We start from the raw sequence: 23,863 nt of genomic DNA, 5'->3' as shown, positions 1-23,863 counted from the left end.
CATCTGTAAGTGATTTGACACTGTGAAGGTCAAAGGGTTAATCTTCAATTTAAACCACACTGCTGAGACAGCAAAACTGATTTTATCCAGTACAAGAAAACACACTCCTATGCACACACTCTCTCCTCCCTCCCCACACTTTGCTTCCCAGCATCTCCAAGATAATACTGCCCTTTTTTATAGCTCCGTTTGACAGTAAGCCATAAATAATCAGTCCTGGAGCCCTTTCCTACTGACTGGAGCCAATTAAACCTTAAGCAAGAACACACTTGAAAACAAAAACAAAAACCTAGGGGTTATTTCAGGTCCCATTATCAAGCAGCAAATTTAGAAACTTGGGAGGCTGAAGGTGGGGGGAAAACATAAAATCCTGCTCTGAAGCCTTTGGAGAGGAGTGCTGGTCACTCATCTCTTGACAAATGTCACAATCTTTGCTTTGAAAGTTATTTCCTTTTGGAAACCAAATCACAATTTCAAAGGGGAGGGGCGTTTTAGAGACATAAGCTGCAATCCTCTTGATGATTTCTGCTGTTGTAACTAAATACCCTAGGGTACCAGATTCTGTCTGATTTTGAAAGTTAAGCAGGTTAGCCCTGGCTAATACTTGTATAGGTGACTATCAACAAATGCCAGCTTCTGTAGGCTATAATTCAGAAGAATGAACTGGCAAAATCACTTCTGGGTATTCCTTGCCTAAGAAAACACTATGAAAGTCATGAGGTTGCCATAAACCAAAAGCCACAAACACACAATCTCCAGGTACACAAATACTTTTGGAAGAGATAATTCCAGTATCTCTTTGATGCAAGATTTTCCCCCTGGCTGGATACAGCTGATGGTTGGGAGGAAAAGCTATGGCTGCATACAGTCAGGATATAGGAGCAGCCTTTGTCCTTCCAGATCTCTGGACACCAAAAAGTATCTCCGCTATAAAGCTGGCCCCAGAGAACCTGTGAGTAATGTTTTGCTAGAAGTGATATTCATTGATCCAACTTTCTTCTTACTGCCTTGCCTGTCATTCTTTTTATTTAGGTTTTGTTCACTTTATTTCTATCCCATTTTTCCTTTCTCCTCTTCTTTTCCACGTCAGTCTCATAACACCTCTGTTGAGGATCACATCATATTGGCTGCTGGAATTACCACTGATCATGGTGAATCTGACAGTGCCCATTGGGGGAGTGGGGGAATGAGAAACCTGTTGCCCATGCCCCACATCACCCAATTTACCCGAAACCCCATCCCACAGGGGTCCGCCACCTGGCTTTCCCCAATGTTTTCTGGTGCAATACGGGAAACCTCCTGTGTTGCCACCACAGTGGCATACATCATTTTCATTGTAGTTTAGCCACTGAGCCCCGTCAGAAGTAGCTGTATGTCGTGGGATGTGAGCTGATGGGCTTCACAGGTAAACTACAGCGGAACCGGCATATGCCACCAAAAACAGTCCTGTCTGATGAGGTCATAAATTGATCAGGCTGGGGGTCCATGATTTGCTGAAGTTCATATCTGGAACATTACAGCTTAGCGGATTGGAACCTCTATCTCCTAGATCCAACATCTTCACAATTACATCAGACTGGTTCTCATCTGTTATAGAGAGTTGGAAGAATATCCAAAATATCATAGGGGGACTTGGAAGGCCTTAGTGTTATAGAAGAAAGGGTGAACATATTCTCTTCCCCCTTTTGTGAACACAAGATTCTGATGGGTTGTGAAAGGGAGCTTTTGGATCCAAACCACTGCAATTGTTCTCCAAAGTTGTATTTGCCTGAAATGTGGTATCTATCTTGCGTTGAACAACACAGCAATGATCTAGGGAGATGGACCCTTAAAATATTTGATATCTGGCAACTTCAAATCTGTTTCCACTTCCAACAAGCAAGACAACAATTCTGGTTCTCTTCAATCTCTAGCCCTTCATTAGTTTGCCTAGTCTCCTCTATAACCTTTGTTCATAAGTTACCTGTCCTCTCCTCTAAAATATTTCTAACAGGCCAAAAAAATGGAAGGCTAGTTTCTGGTGAGCAAGGATGACCTCCCAACTCACTACAAGATTCAAGCAGTTATACTACATGTTTTTGGAGCAGTGGTGGAGCAACTGTGGCATTAATGTGGTTTTGCAACTATTATAATTCCTCAATATGGACTATGTTGAATTGAATTGATAATAGTTCTAGAGCCAGAACATCTAGAGAACCACAGTTGCCTACTCTTGTCACAAAAGTACAAAATTCAGTTTTATAATCTGAGACCTTAGTGACCTTGTAATGTCCTGCTTGAAATTATGATGTTACCAATACCTCAAACGTTTGCTTGACTATCTTGGTCTAGTCTTCTTTCATAATAAATATGACTAAATTTCAAGCTTAGGTTTACTGCCCTTCTGTTGAGAACATATACTTATTTTTTACAGAACTCTTCTCCATGTTCTTTCTGTTTTCCACACCATGGGTTCTGTGCTATGGTTAGCCCATAAAACTAGTAGGATACGCTGCTGACATTACCATAAATTTGCACGAGAGGGGTAAACGTGCAATCTTGCTAAATGCTGTGAAGAATAATGAGTGCAATTTTGTACCTTCAAGTTGCCAGTCAACTTATGGTGACCCCATTAATTTTATAGGAACACTCGATTTTGCAAGTTCCTTCCTCTGAAATATACCTAGCAGCACCTGCTTTTTCTTGGTATTTTCCCATTTAAGTATTAACCAAGGCATCCCTGCTGAGTAGTAGTAGTAGTAATAATAATAATGTTTTTGGGAACAGATTATCATGATTTGGTTTTCGTCATTTTCCTGAGCTAATTCCACCTTTCTTCATAAGACAGGATATTGCCATTTATATGAGTACAATCATAATGTGTGAGATGTTGAGCAGGGGGGACTGAGGGACCCAGACAAACAAAAATAACTACTTGTACTTAAGGTTGTGGCTAGTGTTTACTGTTCTTACAGGTCCACAAAGAGAACAGTGACTCAATTTCTCGGCAGATTTCACTTCAAGGAAGAATGGGGTGAAGCATGACCTTGGTACATTCACTGTTGTTGTTATGATGAAGGCAATAATACCACACAAGAGGAAGACTTAACAATAAACAGAATTTGAAACTCATACAGGAATTTGTAATACAGCTATATCTTTAAGCCCTTTTTGACATAAAATGTATATGATCAAGTTAGTCTTGAACTATTACTATATATATTGCATGCCATTTTCCCTTTTAGATAACTGGAGTCATAACTGATTGTTTTTCCATTAGATAAGAACTACAGGGAATGATAATGTTGGATGACTCATTTACTCACCAAGAGAGTTATTCTCCCAGTTGTCTTAAAACAATGTACCTAATGAAGCTTGATGGAAAGCTTATGCCAAATAAAACCCCATGGTGCCACAAGACTCTTTGTTGTTATTCCTTCTACAACAGACTAACACAGCTATTCCCTGGAAATTTCTAAGACAGAACCTTATAGGACCAAACTACTCCTGTTGAACAGGCAAAAGTGATTTCCTAAGCCACCCTTTCTGAGGACCAAGAAGAGGCAGGTATAAACAACTGGGTGGCTCTTGACAAAAACAGCTGGAAGATATGTGTGTCAGACGACTGAGTGTAATACCATTGAAAGAGTGTGCCATTAAACCAAAATGGATATTGGCCTAAATATGTTCTACCACACAGTTACAAGCTTGGATATCTGGTGAGGTAAATTAGAAATTACATTAGCCTTTTATGCAAATAAACTTCTAGTCATGACAAAGATGGCACAAATCAGTTTGGCCCACTTTATTAATCTTCAAACGTCATGCTATGGCCACTTCCAGAGTAACAGCAAACCCTACAACAGTCCAAAGGGAACTGTAGGCACAGTGACTATGACAGGAACAGACTTGCTTTACATCATCCCACACAGACACCATCATGTTGGAAGAAGAAGAAACCACAACTTTATTGGCTACAGTAGTAAGAATCATGGCATACCATGAGTCTAGGTCCCAAAACTAGGGTGACATGTTTATCAGCAAATGATCCAGTTTACCTAGCCCATGCTGGCCAATCAATCTGCCTTTGGATTGGACTGATCTCACAGCTACAAAGCCCATACAGGCTTCTTGGATGAAACTGGTGGTAGCCCAATGATGGTTCCAGGAAAGCCATTCTTTCTCAAGATCAGAGGAGGAAATCAAAATGATTAACCAGAGAACAAACTAAGAAGTGTAAGATACTTTAAAAAAAAAAGAGTATGGAATGTACAGCTGCTAGAAGCTGAGTCACTTGAACAGTTGTTTTCCCAGCCAGGTGGACCCATACTGTGCTGTCACCAAACAGATTAGACATTAGGTAAAACAAGGAAATGGTTCTTGTTCCCCAGGGCAAAAGAGGTTAGGAATATGATCCAGCTGGAGAAGGAAATTGATGGGCAATGGGTGGAATAAAGGGGAAGCAGTGTAAGTCACAAAAGTGACCTTTCAAGATCTGGACACCGATCATTATACAATCCATCTTTTCTAGGTATAGAAATATAAGGAATTAGGAAGAATATTGGTTTGATTGCCAAGTGAATACATGGCTGTGCCAGGAATTCTCTAATTTTAAAATCTTAAAAGGAAAGGTGCTATTCTTCAGGTATTATGGAACCAAGGCCCTCCCACAGAAAAAGTAAAACTGGGAAAGTAGGGGAAACACGACTTCTAATTAGAACAGAGAACTGTTTCAGAAAGAATACCCTCTGCATTTCAGGGCTACATGGCATAGCTCAAATGCAAATGGGACTCTCAACAAGAAATCCTGCCTGGTAAGTAACCAAAAGGTTGACACAGAATCTGTGAGTAGAGACTCCATGTGCGTGAGTGTGTTGCAGAATCATGCATATGTGTGTGTATGTATGTGTGTATATGTGTGTGTATGAATACAGATAATATTTTAGAAAGCTGTTTACAAATTACAGCACTAGTAGAATCAGTTGGCAAGTGAGCCATTCTTTGAAGTGGTTTTCTCATTCCAAATAAACAGTAGCTAGCTCTGCACTTCTCTTTCTAGATGGAACTTGCAGGAAGTGGGAGCAGGAAGACAGAGTGGAAACTTGGTATCTAAGTCCAAAAGGGCAACTGCAGGACACCATTTCTCCAGGCCCATAGTCTTGCACAACTGAAATTGTTTGTTTAGTTCCTTGTTCCATTTGAAACAAACAAAAAAGGAAGTAAGAATTTTGCATGACCCTGTGGCAGACTACTGTCTCTATCTCCCAACTTAGTTGCTTTGGAATTAGAATTGTTTGACAATTTAAAATTAGGTTTTGATTTAAAAAATGAGAATAATGTGTATTATCCCCCAAAATGGTTTAGATAGGAAAACAGAGTAAAAGAAAGGAGCTAGCAGTTATTTCTCACCCTCTGTGTGTGTACACTTTAAAAGGATAAAGCAAAATCTTTTATGTACATGTAAAAATCAATTTTCCCATAGGAAAATTCATGGGTTTGCCATAAGCTAACAGGTGCCTTGAAGGCAAATATATATTTGGCTAAAGTTACACTTAAAAATGTACTTGTTCTGACTTACAAACAAATTCAACTTAAGAACAACCCCACAGTATCTATCTTGTTCATAACTTGGGGACTGCCTGTATTCCAAAAAAACAAAAAACAACCAACTTTTCCTCACTCCAGAATTTTTCTGTCATTCAATAACTTATGGCAATTCATCTGTCAAACTAAATGCATGACAACAATGTGGTTTGTGTGTGTGTGTGTGTGTGTGTGTGTGTGTGTGTGTGTGTGTACTGTATATATATATCACTCAACTGGTGGTTTATTTATCTTCTATTTCTTAACCTTCGGTACCTGGAAAGAAAAGCTCTAGCTTCCTCAACTCTCTTCCTTTCTCAGAATACTTTTGGGTTTCATGTGAGACCCAGGAATAGTCTTTAGAGATGAAAGGAAAGCAATGGGAGAATGAGGGCAGCTGGAAGCCTCTTTGTCCCTCTTTATGTGGATGTTTGGCTGGCTAGTGGCCTGTCTGCCTGCACTTCATGTGCTTGTCCAATAAGTTTGAAGCTGGGGTGGTGGAAGGAAAGTTCTTGTGAACATTAGCAACTTTCCCTCTATTAAATGGCACCCATGTTTTGTGGGAGCAAGTATATGGCTTGATATTGAGAGCTGTGATTTGAGCAAGTGTTGTGTCTCTGAGGCAGCCTATTTATGCAATTTTACAAGGTGTTCCAAGGTCTTCCATATGTAACCATCCTGAGACAACTCACTGCCACTTCTGTCTTTTTTCTTCACACCACTACTGTTCTTTCCAAAAAAACAGAACAAAAACAATGGATCAAACAAATACAGAAAACCTATTCACTAGAAATGTTAGGAACCACCAACCTCAAATATCCTGATCTTCACTGGTTTCCCTTCATAGTTTCTAGTCTATGAAATTATATTTTTGTGCCATGTAAGGGAAAATATGTGGTTTTATATTTGGGGTTGAAACCATCCCGCTCTTTTACTCAGCTTCTTAAGCGTGTGACTTGTCATTTGTGATTAGACAGGATGCTATTTTGTGGTCATTGCCACAAGAGTTTCAGAGATTTCCGCTACCACCCCACACCCATTTGTGTTATAAATAACACTGGGCTACATATTATCAAGGGTAGTGTATAAAATAATACAAAGTATAAATAACTTCCTATTTTCACAGTCATATTAAAATGGGAGGGCATTCTTCCCATCCTCTTCTTCCTCAAGATGAAGATCAAGGGGGGCTACTCTACTGAAAAGAAATTAGCTAGGGTGCTCTCATGCTTTCCATCTAGCTTTTCCAGAAGAAAGAAAACCTCACAAACCATTACAGCAGTGAAGACCATGCAGTGACCTAGAATGAACTGAGTGAGAAATGTGTGAATTGGCACTCTGGCAGAAAGCTCCTAGATCTAGCTTTCTATCAGCCAAGCATCTTTGTTACGACCAACCTGTCCTGATGGGATAACTTTGCAATGAATCATTTTGCAACCTATGCAAAAACAAACCAACCAATTGACGTTCTTATAGTGTCCAGATTGAGGGAATTAATTTTGATTTGCTTAGACCCCATCTGGAATATTGTATCCAATTTTGGGAATCAGAGCTCAAGAAGAATAGGAACAAGCTGGAACACTCTGAAGGAACGGTGATCAACGATCTCATAACCAAGCCTTATGGAGAGGAGTAAGGGAGCCGAGTATTTTTAGCTTAGAGAAAAGAAGACTGGTGGGTGCTATTATAGTCACCTTTAAAATATATGTTGGAATCTAACCTGGAAGATGGATAAAGTGTTTGTGGCTGCTTCAGAGACTAGAACACGATCCAATGGTTTCAGATTGCCAGAAATGAGATTCTATCTGCACATTTGGAAGAACTTATTGATTGTAAGAACTGTTCAAGAGTGGGATATAAACTGCCTCAGAAGTAGCAGACTTTTAATCTTTGGGTGTTTTAAAATAGGAGTGCTTTAGTTATATATTTCTGTATGGCAAGATGTTGGACTGGATGGATGTTGTTGTCCCTTCCAATTCTATGAAATAAAAAACCCCAAACACACACATATTTGGTTATAAGAACTCCTAGATTAATCCAAGTGAAAACAAAACACTCTCTTTCCTGCTCAGGAGTTGTCCCTGAACAGAGGGACTGACATCTACTATGTTACATAAAACTTAAAGACAAAGTGGAACATTCAAATCAGGTGGTGGAAGCTACTTTAAAGAAAAAAAAACTTTAGACAGAGCACACTCCAACTTCACTGAAAGCACACAAAGGGCAGCAGTCAGGTCCAGCACCAAGGTCTCGGCTCAGTTCTGCCTCTTGTCAGCAGTTGTGATGACTCAGACACTAAATATAGAGAGCGATTTAAGGAGAGCTGGCTCAGAGCAAATGCACTGCCCAACTTCTGTGTCTCTCACGCAGAGTCAGTCACATGCACGTTGGGAATTTTTTTTTTTGCTTACTATGTCTGATTTAAAAACAACAAATCTACAAGCAGTCCAAAGGGAGAGTTCTGGGCTTGGAAGGTTTTTCTGTTGTGCTATCATAGAGAAAAAGATCCTTGTCATTGCCTGAGTTATAATGCAACATAAAAACCTATCAATATTAATAAAAGCAACTTTTGTGCCCAAAGCGAACAACACTCTACAAGATTTTTTTATCATGACAGAAGCAACTTTAGAACAAACTACAAGTTGCTTCTAATGTGAGAAAATTGGCCGCCTACAGAGACGTTGCCCAGGGAACGCCTGGATGTATTAGTTGGGAGGCTTCTCTCATGCCCCCATAAGCTAGAGCTGACAGATGGGCACTCACCCTGTCTTGCAGATTTGAACTGGCAACCTTTAGGCCAACTACCCAACCTTCAGGTCAGCAGTTCACCCAACACAAGGTGGGGGGGGGGGGGTGAAACTTTTTTTAGTGAATCATGAAGAGTAATTCCATAACGCAAAATAATTTAGAAATCAGGCTCCATAGAAACACTTCAGTGGACATTCATGGGGATTTGGCTAATCAGTTAAAATTCATGAGTAAACCAGGTTTTTAAAAAACCTGAAAAATGTTGGGGGGGGCTGAACCCCTAAACCTCCCCCTTAGCTACAGCCCTGGTTTAACCCACTGCGCCACCGCGGCTCCATATTCTACAAGATATTGTAGTAGGGGAGGTAAAGGAAACTACTGGGGTTTGGTAGAAGAAGCTCTTACAGATACAAGAATCTGTAGAATCTCAGTTCCCATTATATATGATAGTGTAGTAAAATGATGCCCCTTATACAAGATAGCAAAATCAAGGTTTGGTTTGGAGAAGGAGGAATATTTTCAAGCTGTGGCTGATTGAATCTGTGGATACAGAAGGTCAACTGTATATCTTCAGAATGAACTTTCTACCTGACTCCATTTAGTTGTATTGACAAGTACACCTATGAATGGATATGACATGTTTGCCTCCCCGGTAAGGCTTCTGCAGAAGCAGGGAAGAATTTACAGCTTGTGTTTCTCCCTTTCTTGCCCCATTGCCATAAACTTTTATTGGTCAATATATACAGCTCTCAATTACAGCTCATTTTCAACATGAATGTCCCCGAAGCCCCGAAGCATTATCTCAGCAAGATCTGGAGGCCAGAGCAGGGGACTGGACTCAGGTCTCCTGCATTTTATTGACAGTTATGCAGCTCTTGTAACTGCAAAAATAAGATTCCCTGTCGATTAGAAATGAAGACAGCTTATTAAAGGAACCAGATACTGTCTGATCTTGGAAGCTAAATAGGTTCATCCATACGAATCCCAGGTGCTATTGGCTATATTTCAGAAGAAGGAACTGGCAAAATCACCCCTGACGACTTCTTGCCTAAGAAAACCCTTTGGAATTCATGGGGTTGCATTCCCTTTTCCACTGACATTGGGAGGAACACTTCTCCTTGAGCTGATAGAATCCACAGTGGCGCATTATGTTCCCTAAAAACATCAGAGAAGGCATCTCACTTCAAACACTGCTTTTATCCATAAATTTAGTTGATAGGTAATCAAAACCCATAGGATTGGTCTATAAATATTGCTTTCATCCACGTCCAGTCCTATGTAGAGCAATTTGGATCCAGCGAACCTGTCAGAGGCAACCCAAGGAGAAGTCACAGTTTTCCTGGCCGCGGATGATCGCTCAAATAGCTCTTGGACCGCCTTCTCCTATCTTGGCCAACAACCAGAGGAGAAAATTGGCCAGGAGTGAGGCAGGGAAGGAAAAGGAGGTATTAGCCTAAGCTAAGCAATAAATAAAACTTTCAGTGGTCTCAAACATAGCCCCGTGCAAAGATGCTTGCCTCTTAGAAAAGAATCCCTTAAGCTTAGTTGTCAGTGTCTGCCCGCAGTCGAGATCCATCGGCCATTTCCCCAACGCACCAGGGTTTGTTTCTGTTTTCCTCTTTTGAAAAGAAAAGGGGGGAAAAGATACAGTCAACCCGCACTCTCTTCCCTTTGCAACACTTTGTTATTTCAGCTGAGAGGGGGGACAGAGAGGAAAGAAAGAACGAGGGAACTCCTCCCTTCTTGGCCGCCTGAGCTCGTAGTAAAGAGGGATGCTTTTGTTTACTAACTCTCCCACATGCTTGGCTAGGACAGGATTCACTACTTTTGCTCCGCTTCCTCACTGGCTCACTGGAGCCATGGCAACACACACTTCTTGCCCAAAGAAAAGGGAGGGGACAGGCCCCGAGTTTCTTTTTTTGGTTACAGCTTATTTTTTCCCCTTCCCCTGGGGCATTCTCGGACACATTTCCCAGACAAAGACATTGGAGAGCTACACTCCCCAGATGGAAAGGGTCAGGTTACAACCAGTTCTACAGCTTCCCTTCAGGACTCCTGACAGAGGGGGGGGGGGGGGGAGAAAAGGGGGGGGGAAGCACAGAAAAACAAACCTCTGTTAACCTTTGCTACACTGGGCAAAGTCAGCTGTTCCAGAAATGACCTAAGGGACAGAGAGATTTGAAGGAACTTAAGAGAAAAATATATCACGTCCAAAGGAAAAGGTATTTTTTTAAAAAAAAAAAAATCCTCACCCATCGAACAGGTGGACATCACACATTTGCAAAAAGCAACATAGACAGTCAGATGCTGCACCAATTAATCCTTTGCTCTCACTGCCATTGGCAAAGATGCTTCACAAAGTTGAAAGAATTGCAGACACTGCATTTTTTTTGGTTTTGCATAAGACCCCACTCTTTATCTTTGACTAATGACAGAATATTAGTGCTATCAATTGCAGAAAGGAACCAATGGGGGGAATAAATATGATAAGGAGCAAGCAATAATTCGTTACATTTACATCTCATCTTTTTCCAGGGAGCTCAAAGATGCTGTATATGTCTCTCCTCCTTTCCACAACAACCCTGTGAAGCAGGTCAAGCTGAGAGAGTGTAATGGGTTTCTAGATTACCCAGTGAGCTTCAGGATTCAGTGAGGACTTATCCTGGGGCCCATTCACACTATAAAATTATAGTGCAGTCATTCCACTTGACTCACCATGGGTGCATCTTATGGAATCCTAGGATAGTTGGTCAAGGCACTAGAGCTCTTTGGGCTGATAATTTTACATGCTCCTCTTAATTGCATATCCATTGGATAGAATCATGGCAGTCAAAGTGGAATAATAGCACTATAATTCTGCAATGTGAATAGGCTCCTGGCTGTCTACTGTGCCACACTGGATTTCATTACACTATGTAACAAAATTTGGAAAAAAAAAACCTGCTCCTGATTTGAAAGTGTTATTTCCTGTTTAATTGTGTGGTACTTACTTTGAAAGTAGTTGTTATACTTCAGTTGGCTGCCACAAACTATGTTGAATTGGTTGAGACCCAATGAGATATTCATTGAAAAATTATAGCAAAATGTGCTGCAGGATGTCCCACAAAAACAAAGGTTTTGCAGTTTAACAAACGTTTTCCATGTTTTTATGATAGAACCTATTAGGAAATGATATACATAACCCAGGAACAAAAATCGTGTTACATAGTATTATTTATCCCACCAAAGGGCAATGGGACCACTGAAATATGGACCCCTGGCACCACATGGGATGACATCTACAGTCTGCCCGTTACTTTGTGTTGATCCTACACAAAATTTGTGAGTGGACACAGAATTGCTACAGAAACCACTGAAAGCTGCAGAGAGGTACTATAAATTACAGCACCCTGAAGCCACTGGCCAGCTGCATTCCTCATATGACCCAAACCCACAACAGCTTCCTGAAAAAGTCATGTGCTGCTACTACTGTTAAGCTGGAAATAGCCAAAGTGAGGCAAGAGAACTTTTATGCTTTGAAGAGCTTATCTTCCCGAAATACATTCTTGGTCATAAAAGCAATGGTTTCTTTCTGAGAAAGTTGCAGAACTCACTGGCCTCTGACCAAACACTTGGCCTTGTGGCACAACATACTCGTCTTTCAAAGGGAGGCAGGACTCATAGCAGCGATAAGCATCAGTGTGTAATTCTTCTCAGCTAAAGTGGAAACCTGCCCAAAGTCTAGGTAGGATTGTGGGGAGTATGTTAAAACTAGTTTTAGTGGTCCTGGCTCTGCCTTGAGGAATTCTGGTTTTGTTTTTGCTACAGCATTAAAATATCTGTTGGAGAATGTTCCACATGGACTGGGGGAAACCTCAGAAAACACATCATCCCAGACTATAAAAATGACACCTTCAGTACTTTACAGTTCAACCTCTACACCTATATTATTTTAAAAGATCACTAAAAAAAAGATTCAAAGTGAATATTCTGAAATCTTTTTCTTACAACGAATTTTAACCAAATTTTGTTTTGTTTAGCTAGTTTAGAGTATCTTTTAAAGAGAAGGCCAGTACTATGTGATGCATATTGACAGAACTGGTGCAGCAGAGAAGCTTTTTTGTCAGGAGCAACTTGAGAAACTGCAAGTCGCTTCTGCTGTGACAGAATTAGCTATCTGCAAGGATGTTGCCCAGGGGACGCCCAGATGTTTTTACCATCCTTGTGGGAGGTTTCCTTCATGTCCTTGTATGGAGCTGGAGCTGATAGAGGGAGGTCATCCACTCTCCCCAGGTTGGATTCGAACCGACAACCTTCAGGTCAGCAACTCAACCTTCAAGTCATCAGTCCTGCCAGCACAAGGGTTTAACTCACTGCACTACCAGAGGCTTCTAGCATAGCAGCTGAAAAACCAGATCAGGAAAATTTGGAGTTCTCTGGCCAAAATTTCAGCTCTGTCATAAATCTACTAAATGACCTTATGCAAACTACATTTTCTCTCAGGTTCTCCTCCATCTAATCTGCAATAGGGATTGTATAATATTGGATTATTTTGCAGCCACCAGAAGACATTAGGGCACAATCTACCTTTGCTGCCTCTGAATCTTTGGCAGTGGCAAAATCAACTTTTTTTCCAAAGGTGAACAAGATATGCTTATTCCGTACCATATGTTTTAACCTGCATCATACTCTTGAAAACTTTTTTTAAAAGGTACATATTCTACATAAACATTATTCATGTAAAAAAGAGTGTGCAGGCAAGAACTGGGCACTTCAGGGATCACGTTTGTCTTAGGCTTGACATGAGTGGGAAATGACTTTGGACACCCTACAAGAGCTTTATCCTTTGTTTGCCACAAGCAGCAAAGTCTCTTGGGGTGACCACAGCTATTGTTCTACATGAGAGCTATCCTTGACTCAGAAGTTTTGCTTATTTTCTGTTCCATAAAACTAGGGTGGGGGTGTTTGGGATTTACATGTAATACCTCCTCTTTCCGCATAGCTATTAACCAGTTCACTTTGCCAATCTGGCTGCAATGCAACTGAATACAAGAAAGTGGCCTTACGCGTAGAAAATTAAATGATACAACTAACCACGTGAGCAAAACAATTGGCTTACATATCTGAAAATTCTCTAGACCTGAAACCACATTTGGTTTATTAAAAACATTTTGGATATGCCGAGCATCATTGTGCTTTATAGAAAAACTGTTTTCCTCAAGTACATGTTGGTGATGTAATTCAGAAATGCTTCCCTGTGTCACATGCTCCAGTGTCTCATCCCATTACAGCATATATATTTCATACCGGGAAAAAAACATTGGCATTTAGAGGCATGTTGTTCTTTTAATTTCTATTTCTGTGAAATGCAACTCAAGAAACTCAAGAAACTCAACTCCAAGTCAGTGTGGATTTTGTATGTCCTTACTATTGCAAAAAAAAAAAAAAAAAAGCTTGGGTAGGCACCTCAGTTAATATAGCTCCTGATAAAGAAGATATCTCATTTTTAGTCTTTTGGTACCCTACTTCCTCCTTGCACTCTGTGTCTAACTGAAAGTCCCCTCTCACTTTTACACTACCTGGATGGAGAAGGAGGGCTGGAGAAGCACACATTTTGAGTGTTGGATTGCAGTGCCATGGCTGCAGTAAACACTGCAATAAAGCTTAAGCTGGGGACAAAAGGGGTCTTCCTCTAACTGATCTTATTGTATGTATGCATACCTGCCTGTTGGACAATGGTGATTGCCTCCCATATACCTTACTGAACAGCAAAACAGAACCTCATCAGCTACCACCCTCTCCCAACACGTTAAAAAAGCCAAAATCTGTTTTGAAGTTTTACATCAAAATAGAAACAATAAGAAAAGTGGAAGCTGGTGAAAAAAAGTTTTCTCCCCAAGTGCTCTTTGAAAGAAGCTTCCAAGAGGTTTTTTAGAAAAGTCAGTGTTTTTGTTTATTTACAGAGTGTTTAATCTGATTGTTTCATTTTGCATGTGTATAATGTTAGTTTTGGATAAAACGTTTGCTGGCCCACATTGAAATGCTCTTCTTTTTTGTGGTGCAGGAAGTTATCCCTATTCTTTTTATGTTTTTTCTGCCTCTGGTCCCAATTTTTTAATTAAACAAGCAATGGCCAGGAACACATCTATTTTATTAATTGTGGTATAGCTGTGCTCGAAAGCTGACCATCTATTGTTCAACTGTCAGAAGACCCCATTACTTCAGCTACTCATGAATGGATAATTAATGGGTGTCAATTTCAAGAAAATGTGTTTTTGGAAATATAGTTGTATATATTTACCAACTTTCATATATAGCAGGCATAGGCAAACTTTGGCCCTCCAGGTATTTTGAACTTCAACTCCTACAATTCCTAACAGCCTACTGGCTGTTAGGAATTGTGGGAGTTGAAGTCCAAAACACTGAAGGGCCGAAGTTTGCCGATACCTGATGTATAGTATAGTCTTTGTATCTGTAGGGGACACATTCCCAGACTTTGTGTAGATATGTAAAACTGCTGATAATAGTGAACTCTAGTGAAATGCTACTGATTCAAGAAGGTCATAAAGCCACGCTGGAATACTTAGAAAATGCCTAGGGAGGGCATATTTCATTGGATATGGAGAAATAAAACCATGAATATCAGTTCCGCAGATATAGCGATCATACTGTATGATATAATTCCCCTTCCCTCAATTGAAACCCACCTTCTTCCCTACTACTATGTGATCATAAGGCAAAGAAGAAAAGTAGACAAAATGAATAAAAAAGAATATTGGTTCTATATGAAACACACTTTTAAAAAAGCACCAGAGCTTCCCAATTTTGTCCCAACTGTATATTATCAAAAGTAACATGCAAAGCAATACTAGCTAGATAGTGTAACAGGAAAAGATAAAACGGCTGATCAGCCAAAGTATTTGCAAGGCACCCAAGCCAATGCACCTCCTTGTCCCAACCTCACCCCCCCCCCGCCCCAAAGAAGCCTACCCTCTGTAGGTGAAGCCTGTGGAACTGGTCTGCAATGCACTGCAACTTCCGTGCAATCTGAACTTCAGTACGCAGTTCCTGTGGACTCTCCTGGGGCTCCTCCTGGAAGTGTGGATTCAATGAGAAACCAATTGGGCTGACGTGTAAACGGTACCCAGCATTCCCTGTGAAATTTCACAGAAGAATCAAGGACTTACAATCTCTCAGCATGAAATACACAGTCTTTTTTGCCATAAAAAGCACAACATAAGATAGCATAGTTTGACAAAGTGTTAACTAAGATAACTCATTATTGATTCCCATTAATTTACTCCTTGGAGGAAAAAAAGTTGAATTAAACATAGCAATGATCACAGCTAAATTCCAATTATCTTTAGCAAGTTGACATCTGAAGCTGTTATCCCCATTCCCTGACAGGTTGTACAAGATTTTGCTTTCTAAGCACTGACAGGTGATAAAGCAGTTTAATTTGGGGTGGAAAGTTGAAAGTGGTCTTTCCGCAGCATTCCCTTTTTGGAGCATGGAAAAATGTCAAACAATTCCCTTAAATAAATGTTATAGAACACGTAGCTCATAGGTTTCATGCCCCCCCCCCCCATCCTTTTACATGGCTATTGTTGCATTGATTTTGCGAAGGAAATTTAGTGATGGGGCAGACTATATTTTTAAAAGGTAAGGTAAATGTTTCCCCTGAGGTTACGTCCAGTCATGTCCGACTCTGGGGGTTGGTGCTCATCTCCATTTCTAAGCCGAAAAAAGAAGAAGAAGGAAGCCTATATCTTGCTTTAAGGTACATTTCATATATCTGCAAGGCCTCTGGAAGTATGAATATTTTAAAGTAAAATGTATACATCCTGCATAAGGTAAAGATAAAGATTTCCTCTTGACATTAAGTCTAGTCATGTCCGACTCTGGGGGTTGGTGCTCATCTCCATTTCTAAGCCAAAGAACTGGCATTGTCTGTAGACATCTCCAAGGTCATGCAACCGGCATGGCTGCATGGAGTACTGTGACCTTCCCGCCAAAGTGTACCTATTGATCTACTCACATTTGCATGTTTTCAAATTGATAGGCTGGCAAAAGCAAGGGCTAACAGTGGGGGCTCACCCTGCTCCCTGGATTTGAACTGCCAAGCTTTCAGTCAGCAAGTTCAGCAGCTCAGCAGTTTAACCCACTGTGCCACAGGGCTTGGTATTAAAATCTAAATGCAATTAAAAGTCACACACCCCCAACAAAGAAAATGCACGCTACTGGCTTTCCAGCACGCCAGTATACTCTCCAACATTTAAAGGTGAACATGGGGACACATGTAGAGGCCATCAGAGAGTGGCCACAATGGTAGAAGTTATTAAGAAACTGAAACACACCAGCTACCAGAGAATATAGCAGTCTGCTTTTGCTGGAGTTTACTGGAAAGAGCAAGGTTCTGCACCTTTCCCTTCCTAAATGAGTTGACTGTAATCTGCCTTTGCACTTTTTTTGCCCAGTTTGCAGAAATGGAAATATGTTGAGGACTAAGGGTAAGTGGAAAGAGCAGAGAGAAACTGAGACGTTTTAAAAGCAGATGAAAAGGTGGGATGACTGAAGTTGCCAAATCAGGACAGCTGAACTCCCCACAAGGAAAATTACTCTGAGATTTATGGATGTTATACGTTATCGTCTTAGACCAACACAAAGCCCACTCCATGACCGCTGCATCACTTTTCTGAAAAGGACCAAGAAATAATCATGATAAAGAGCAAAGAGATACTGGACTTTGCATTGTTGTTGTTGCTGTGTGCCTTCAAGTCACTTATGTTGCATGTAGACTGTAAAGCAAGTCTGTCACAGGGTTTTCTTGGCAAGATTTGTTCAGAAAGGGTCTGCCTTTGCTTTCGGCTGAAGTTGAGAGAGTATGACTAGCCCAAGGTTACCTCATGGGTTGCCATGTCTGAGCAGGGATTTGAACACTGGTCTCCAAAGTTACAGTGCAACACTCAAATCACTACATCACTGGACTCTGAATCACCCCAATTGTAATTTATTCATACAACTTCATACTTGAGTGTTGTGTGGTTTCCGGGCTGTATGGCCGTGTTCTAGCAGCATTTTCTTCTGATGTTTTGCCTGCATCTGTGCCTGGCATCATCAGAGGATCCAGCCACAGATGCATGGTCATAACGCCCGGAAACCAAGCAACTCTCCAGTGACTCCAGCCATGAAAGCCTTCGGCAACTTCATATAGCCACTATTTTCGTAGCCTGCTGGGTTTTATAGTATCTTTTAAACTAATAGGGGTTTTATTGCTGTATTAATGTAAAATTGGGTTAATTTGATTTTTATTATTTTTCTCTTTCTGTATTTTGCTGTATTTGTATACTGCTACACTATTGAGAGCTTTCTGTGGGCCGCCCGAGTCCCTTCGGAGATTATTATTATTATTTGTGGGTTGGCTATATATACACATAAAACCTAGTCACTTAGTCATATGATTTTAAAAATGTATTAAATGGATGTAAAATAAATAACTTGTGCTCATGTGAGAAGCATTATGTTTTTTATATATAATGACTCTGAATAGAGGCATTCTCGCCTCTTTTCTTTCTGGGAAAGATGTCTATGTCAACATGCTCTCTGTCTTCTTCTATTAAAGATAATATCAATTTTAAAAAGATGTATGCAAACAAAACAAAATCTTTTGCATACTGAAATTCTATACACATATACTTTGGAAATTATATACCAAAATACTTTGCTTTTTTCCTCTTGTTTCCCCTCGAAAATGCTAACTGCAAGGGATATTCTGTCATTTCCTGACACTACTTTGGAGCTGAAACAGGGGAAAACAAGGCATTTGAAAGGGGTTGGGAGGGTTCTGTGATTGCTGAAGAAAGGTGATTTTCCCCTGAAAGTTGTGCCAGCGTTTCAATATAACAGGGTTCAGGACTGGTGAATAGATTTGGAAGACACAAAATGGGAGTCTTGCATACTTTGCTGAAGCTTTCCAAGAAGATAAACTTATAATTTAAAAGAACAAAAATGTAAAAATGCCATAATTCTGAAGAGATTTTTTTTAGTATATTTGATTTAATATTTCACACTGAACTACTGATCATAAAGATTTCTAAATTGTCCAGATTCACCATTTTCTTCAGAAGAAGTGCCATAGATCAAGAACCAAGTCCCAGCCTTTCTAGAGTCCCAGGTTTGCAATCCTACTTTCCTTATTATATAATTATTATTTAGTTGGGTTGCTGTGAGTTTTCCGGGCTGTATGGCCATACTCCAGAAGCATTCTCTCCTGACGTTTCGCCCACATCTATGGCAGGCATCCTCAGAGGTTGTTAGGTATATTGGAAACTAGGCAAGGGAAGTTTATATATCTGTGGCATGTTCAGGGTGAGCGAAAGAACTTCAGGCTTTGAAGCTGCAAGGCTATTCAGTGCTAATCAAGTTAGCCAATTGCAACATTCACACTTGCCTCAAACAGACAAGAGTTCTTTCTCCCACTCTTGACATTCCACAGATAAATAAACCCAACTTGCCTAGTTTCCAACAGACCTCACAACCTCTGCGGATGCCTGCCATAGATGTGGGCAAAACGTCAGGAGAGAATGCTTCTGGAACATCGCCACAAACCCCGGAAAACTCATAGCAATCCAGTGGTTCTGGCCATGAAAGCCTTCAACAGCATATTATTTAGTTATTTCTTGGCTTTTGTACATGGTTTTTACTTCATTCTAATGCCACTGTAAGTAAACTGTTCTGGGGTTGGGGTGGACTTTCCTTCTTTGGAGGCCTTTTGTTGAATGGGCATTTCTTATGAAGTGTGTTAGTTATTCATGGCAGAGAGTTAGATGGGCCTTCGCACTTTATGATTCTATGAAGTTTAAGACAGTAAACACTTTGTGCTGCCATGTGGTGATATGTTTGGTCCTTTCCGTTTACTTCACGCACCTCTCTCCCTTTTGACCTGAGAATGTTTCTGAAATGTAATTCAGCCTACAAACTTCAGAGACCCTTGCTATTGTCACAGATTAAGGCTAGGCAACTGTTTAGATGCCAATTTCTACCCCAACTGCCCCTCAGTGAGAAGCATTTCCAACCAGACAGGAGGTGACATCTCTTCCACTTTCAGTTTTGCTTAGATTTCAGCCATCTGGGGTGAATGCCAGTGGGGTAAGGAAAAGGCAAACCAATGTATTTTGCAGGCTTCAGGGATATTTGAGGATTGGGGATTTAACAGTTCATGGGGTCAGGTTTGGAGGATTTCTTGGGAGTGCATTTCTGCAGAATGAGACATGCCTCCAGAAGAATAGCTTAATAATAAATAATACACTTAATTTATATAGCTTAGTGCAGTATAACCCCCATATCCATGGGAGAGAAGTTGTTGGACTTCGTAGTAATAAACAAAATCGCAGACAATGTCGAACCGTATTCAAATGAAGAATGTCCACTGAAAAATAACTTTAAAGTCATACTGGAGGACCTTGAAAATGCTGAGCAATTACATATTTTAATTGTACTGTACAATATTTGTACTATACTATTTTTATGAGAAAAAGCTCACATGCATCACCCATGAATTTAATAAGCTTTTTAAAGTTTCTCAAGTAATTATTTTGTCTATTCTATCGCGTTTTTCAGATTATTTATCAGTGCCTATATTCTTACACTGATATGTGTTAATTGATCACTGTATTCTTGGGTGGTGGTGATATTCCACTGTCCTAAAAAGTCACTGCAGAAAGTTGGAGGAATCTCTAGTTTCTTTATGTAAAGCACCAGATGCTATATGACTTTGAAAGTTAAGCACAGTCAATCTTGGTTGGTACTTGGATGGCAAACTATCAATTAATACAAAGTGCTGCCGGATATAATTCAGAGGAAGGCACTGTAAAACCCAACTCTGAATATCCCTCATCTAAGAAAACTTTATAAAATTCATGGAGTCTCCATAAATTGACAAGTGACTTGAAGGCACATACACACATTAGAAGGTGCACAAAACAAGGTTGGGGGCACATGAAACCTGTGGACTGTAGTTTCCCCACTCCTTGCCACAGATACAGACGATACAGGTTTGTTTGCCCTAAAGCAAAGAAAAACGTAACATTTGAGCATTCTTACCATAGAAGAGTCTCTGGGGTTCTTCTGTGACTCCACAAGGTAACATCACATCCTGGCTGGAAGAGGATGGGTTGAGTGTTTGTGTTGCCTTGTCTTGCTGCCTGGCCTGCCTACTGCCAGGGCCACAACAGTGTGTAAGTGGGAAGAGCTGGAACCTCCCCAGAAGACAGTTGTAGGATTTGCTCTGAGTGAAAATGCCAGGAAAGGTCATCTCACTGGGTTGACTGGCAAGTCCACAGTCTTCTGCATGGAACACATCATCCTCCAGCCCATCCAAAGTGGAGAAGTCATCATCCAAGTAGCCGGGAGGATCCATTTTACTGCAAAAATAACAGATACACACATATTATGAAGCTGTTACCAAATGGTAGCTCCAAGAAGAGATCCTGCTTCTTTTCTCTTTGCATCTTCTTCAGAGAGCTGTCAAGGACAGAACGCCACAAGATTCAAAGTAACAGAGTTTATTAGATTACAGAACTCAAAAATGCCCGTAAAACACAAGGGCCAGGCAGTTTTTGCCTTTAGGAGCAAAAAGGGGCAAAAGTAAATGTTCAAAAGATAAACCGGATTAAACCGGAGTTTAATCCGGGTAAAAACAAACTGCTTGCTTCAGCCTGGGTATAAACGAAACGAAAGCCAAGGAACAAAAGATACAAAGAATGCAACTAATTGGCAGCAGATTCCTCTCTGCTGCCAACACTGTGCTTAGAGTAACTTGCGTCGCTCCCCCACACACACAGCAGACAGGATCTCCAACACGAGTAAATCAGCCAAGGATTGTAGCAGTTGAGTAGACCAGTTCCGTTCCGTAGATCAAAGCCAGAAGCAGACGTTTGTAGTTTTTCCAAGTCCAAGAAGGGGGGAAGACAAGCCGTGGTCAGTTCAGTCCGAGTTCTCAAAGCAGGAGATGGCGTCCGTCAAGAAGACGACGGAAGGTCAAGCTAATAAGAGTAAGCACAGGTTTGCACAAACAAATGCCCACACAATCCCTCCCGCCGTCTGACCCTGGATTCCAATCAACTTACGTCACAGCACAGGAAAGCACACAAGTCTTCAGGGAAACGTCCCACACACACACGGATCCCAAGCGTTTGCCCAGATTACCTTGCCCAACGCAATTTGCAATTGCTCTCAAGCCCCATTTTATGCCAGTTACAAATCTTCATCACTGTCAGCTGTCCTCCTTAACCCGGGCGTTTCCTCATCACTTTCCTCGTCAGAGCTGGAACACCTCTGACTACGCCCAACAGCATCTCCAGCTGTGGATCCCGTCCCATCCCTCCAGCTAAACCATGGGTCTAATCCTGAAGGTCCCCATTCATCTTCTGTCCCATCATGGCCAGTGGCACCCACTTCCTCCCTTACCCGAGTCCAATCCATCTCATCCTCCTCTGAGCTAACCAGCCCCTCCTCCATTCTCTCCGTAAACCCTTCGAAAGACTCCTCGTCAGATGGTGCTGCAAATATGTCTCGCAGTCTTTTTCTCTCTCGCTCCTCGAGAGTATCTGACTCTCGAGGAGTCTTACGCCCACGTCTGTCAGTAACAGAGCCATGAGGCTCAATCATAACACTATCCCCTCTCACAAAGGCCTCCTCCCCCGATGGCGGAGAAGTGGCAGTGATACCCTCCGCTATAGCACCACGACGACTAGAGGTATCAAGTTTCAACAGCGAACGATGAAAGACTGGATGGACCTTTAAACTAGACGGTAAACGCAAACGAAACGCAACAGAAGAAATCTTTTTAACGATAGGAAAGGGACCCAAATACCGAGGCGCAAACTTTCCCCCAGCCTGTTTAATATGTTTGGAAGATAACCACACCAAATCCCCTTCTTCCAACTCCTCCCCTGCCTGCCTGTGGCGGTCAGCCTGAGTCTTCTGCGTTGCCTTAGCTTCCAACAGTAAGCGACGGGCAACATCATGCAATGCAGCCATTTCCGAAGAGCGGTACACAGGGTCCGAAGAGACCACATTGGTCGACGGCGCCACACCTCCCCGTGGGTGAAAACCATAAGTTAGCTCAAATGGCGTATGCTGACTAGACGTGTGCACCGCATTGTTGTAAGCAAATTCCGCCACCGGTAACCACTTTACCCAAGCCGTGGGTTGATCTAAACAAAAACAACGCAGATACTGCTCTAAGAGCCCATTAACCCGTTCCGACTGTCCATCCGTTTGCGGATGGAAAGCTGAAGACACGTTTAACTTAGTCCCCAAACACTCATGGAAGTGTTTCCAAAAGCGTGACACAAATTGCGGAGCCCTATCTGAAATAATCACCTCGGGTGCTCCGTGCAAACGATAGATGTGCTTTGTAAATAGTAAGGCCAACGTAGGGGCCGCCGGAATGGTTGAACAAGGAATAAAATGAGCCAGTTTACTAAATAAATCCACCACCACCCAAATACAAGTATAACCCCCAGACTTAGGCAAATCTGAAATAAAATCCATGGAAATGATTTGCCATGGCCTCTCCGGAACAGGTAAAGACGATAACAACCCTCTAGGGCGCCCAACAGGCGTCTTACTCTGCTGACAAACGGCGCAGCTGTCACAAAAGCGCAGAATGTCTTGCCGCATCTTTGGCCACCAGTAGCTCCTGGTGATAAGCTGTACGGTCTTGAACCTGCCAAAGTGCCCAGCCATGGGTTCGTCATGGTGGGCTCTAATCACCTCCAACCTGAGGGTCCCTACTGGTACGTAAACCTGCCCCCTACGCACCAATACCCCGTCTTGATCCTGGAGATGCGGCAGTATGGTACGGTTACCTGCAGAGAGCAGCATCAGTTGCTCCTGAGTCCATACATCATCCTTCTGAGCCTCAAGGATCTGGTCATGTAACCCAAGCTCATTATCTACAACACACAGAGAGGCAGTAGGCAAGATGGTCTGACATACTACCTGCTCATTGGTCTTAAATTCCGGCTTGCGGGATAAAGCATCGGCCCGCAAGTTTGCCTTCCCCTCCACGAACTGCACCTTGAAGTTAAACCTGGAGAAAAACAAAGCCCAGCGGATTTGACGCTGGTTTAACTTCTTTGCTGTTTGCAAGTGCTCTAAGTTCTTGTGATCAGATCTGACCACGATCTGGTGCCGTGCCCCTTCAAGCCAGTGCCGCCACACCTCAAACGCCACCTTAATCGCCAACAACTCCTTCTCCCATATGGTATAGTTCTGCTCGAAGGGTGTTAGTTGCCGCGAGTAAAATCCACAGGGACGCAAGGTCCCTGAGGAATCCTTCTGAGACAATACAGCCCCCAACGCGTAGCTAGAAGCGTCCGCTTCTACCACGAACGGTCTGTCAACATCAGGATGGGTTAGTATGTTGTCCGATTGAAAACTAGACTTTAGTTGTAGAAACGCCTCGTGAGCTTCCCGCCCCCACACAAATGGCTGTTTCTTGCGCAGAAGCTGCGTCAAAGGTACCGTGAGCTTTGCAAAATTCGGAATAAACTCCCGGTAGTAATTA

The 23,863-nt window shown here is 41.6% G+C and overlaps 1 protein-coding gene across 7 annotated transcripts in view; it reads right to left on the bottom strand.

The window, feature by feature from the left end:
* Window positions 1–23,863, bottom strand: part of bmf (Bcl2 modifying factor) — an 81,221-nt gene that overhangs the window by 44,541 nt on the left and 12,817 nt on the right. For 6 of the 7 annotated variants that reach the window (XM_016995934.2, XM_062968192.1, XM_062968193.1 and 3 more), the window contains exons 2-3: window positions 20,392–20,711; window positions 15,280–15,443 (exon numbers count right to left, since the gene is read on the bottom strand). In XM_016995934.2, coding sequence (XP_016851423.1) covers window positions 15,280–15,443; window positions 20,392–20,707 — 480 coding nt within the window. In that variant the 5' untranslated portion in view covers window positions 20,708–20,711. Of the gene's footprint in view, window positions 1–10,421; window positions 10,472–15,279; window positions 15,444–20,391; window positions 20,712–23,863 lie in introns of all 7 variants that reach the window. The other variant, XM_062968194.1, reaches the window with a different exon arrangement.

The sequence above is a fragment of the Anolis carolinensis genome, chromosome 1 (genome assembly GCF_035594765.1).
Source record: "Anolis carolinensis isolate JA03-04 chromosome 1, rAnoCar3.1.pri, whole genome shotgun sequence".
Taxonomy (NCBI): domain Eukaryota; kingdom Metazoa; phylum Chordata; class Lepidosauria; order Squamata; family Dactyloidae; genus Anolis; species Anolis carolinensis.
The sequence above is the reverse complement of the archived record's forward strand: the minus strand, read 5'-3'. Positions and strand labels throughout refer to the sequence as shown.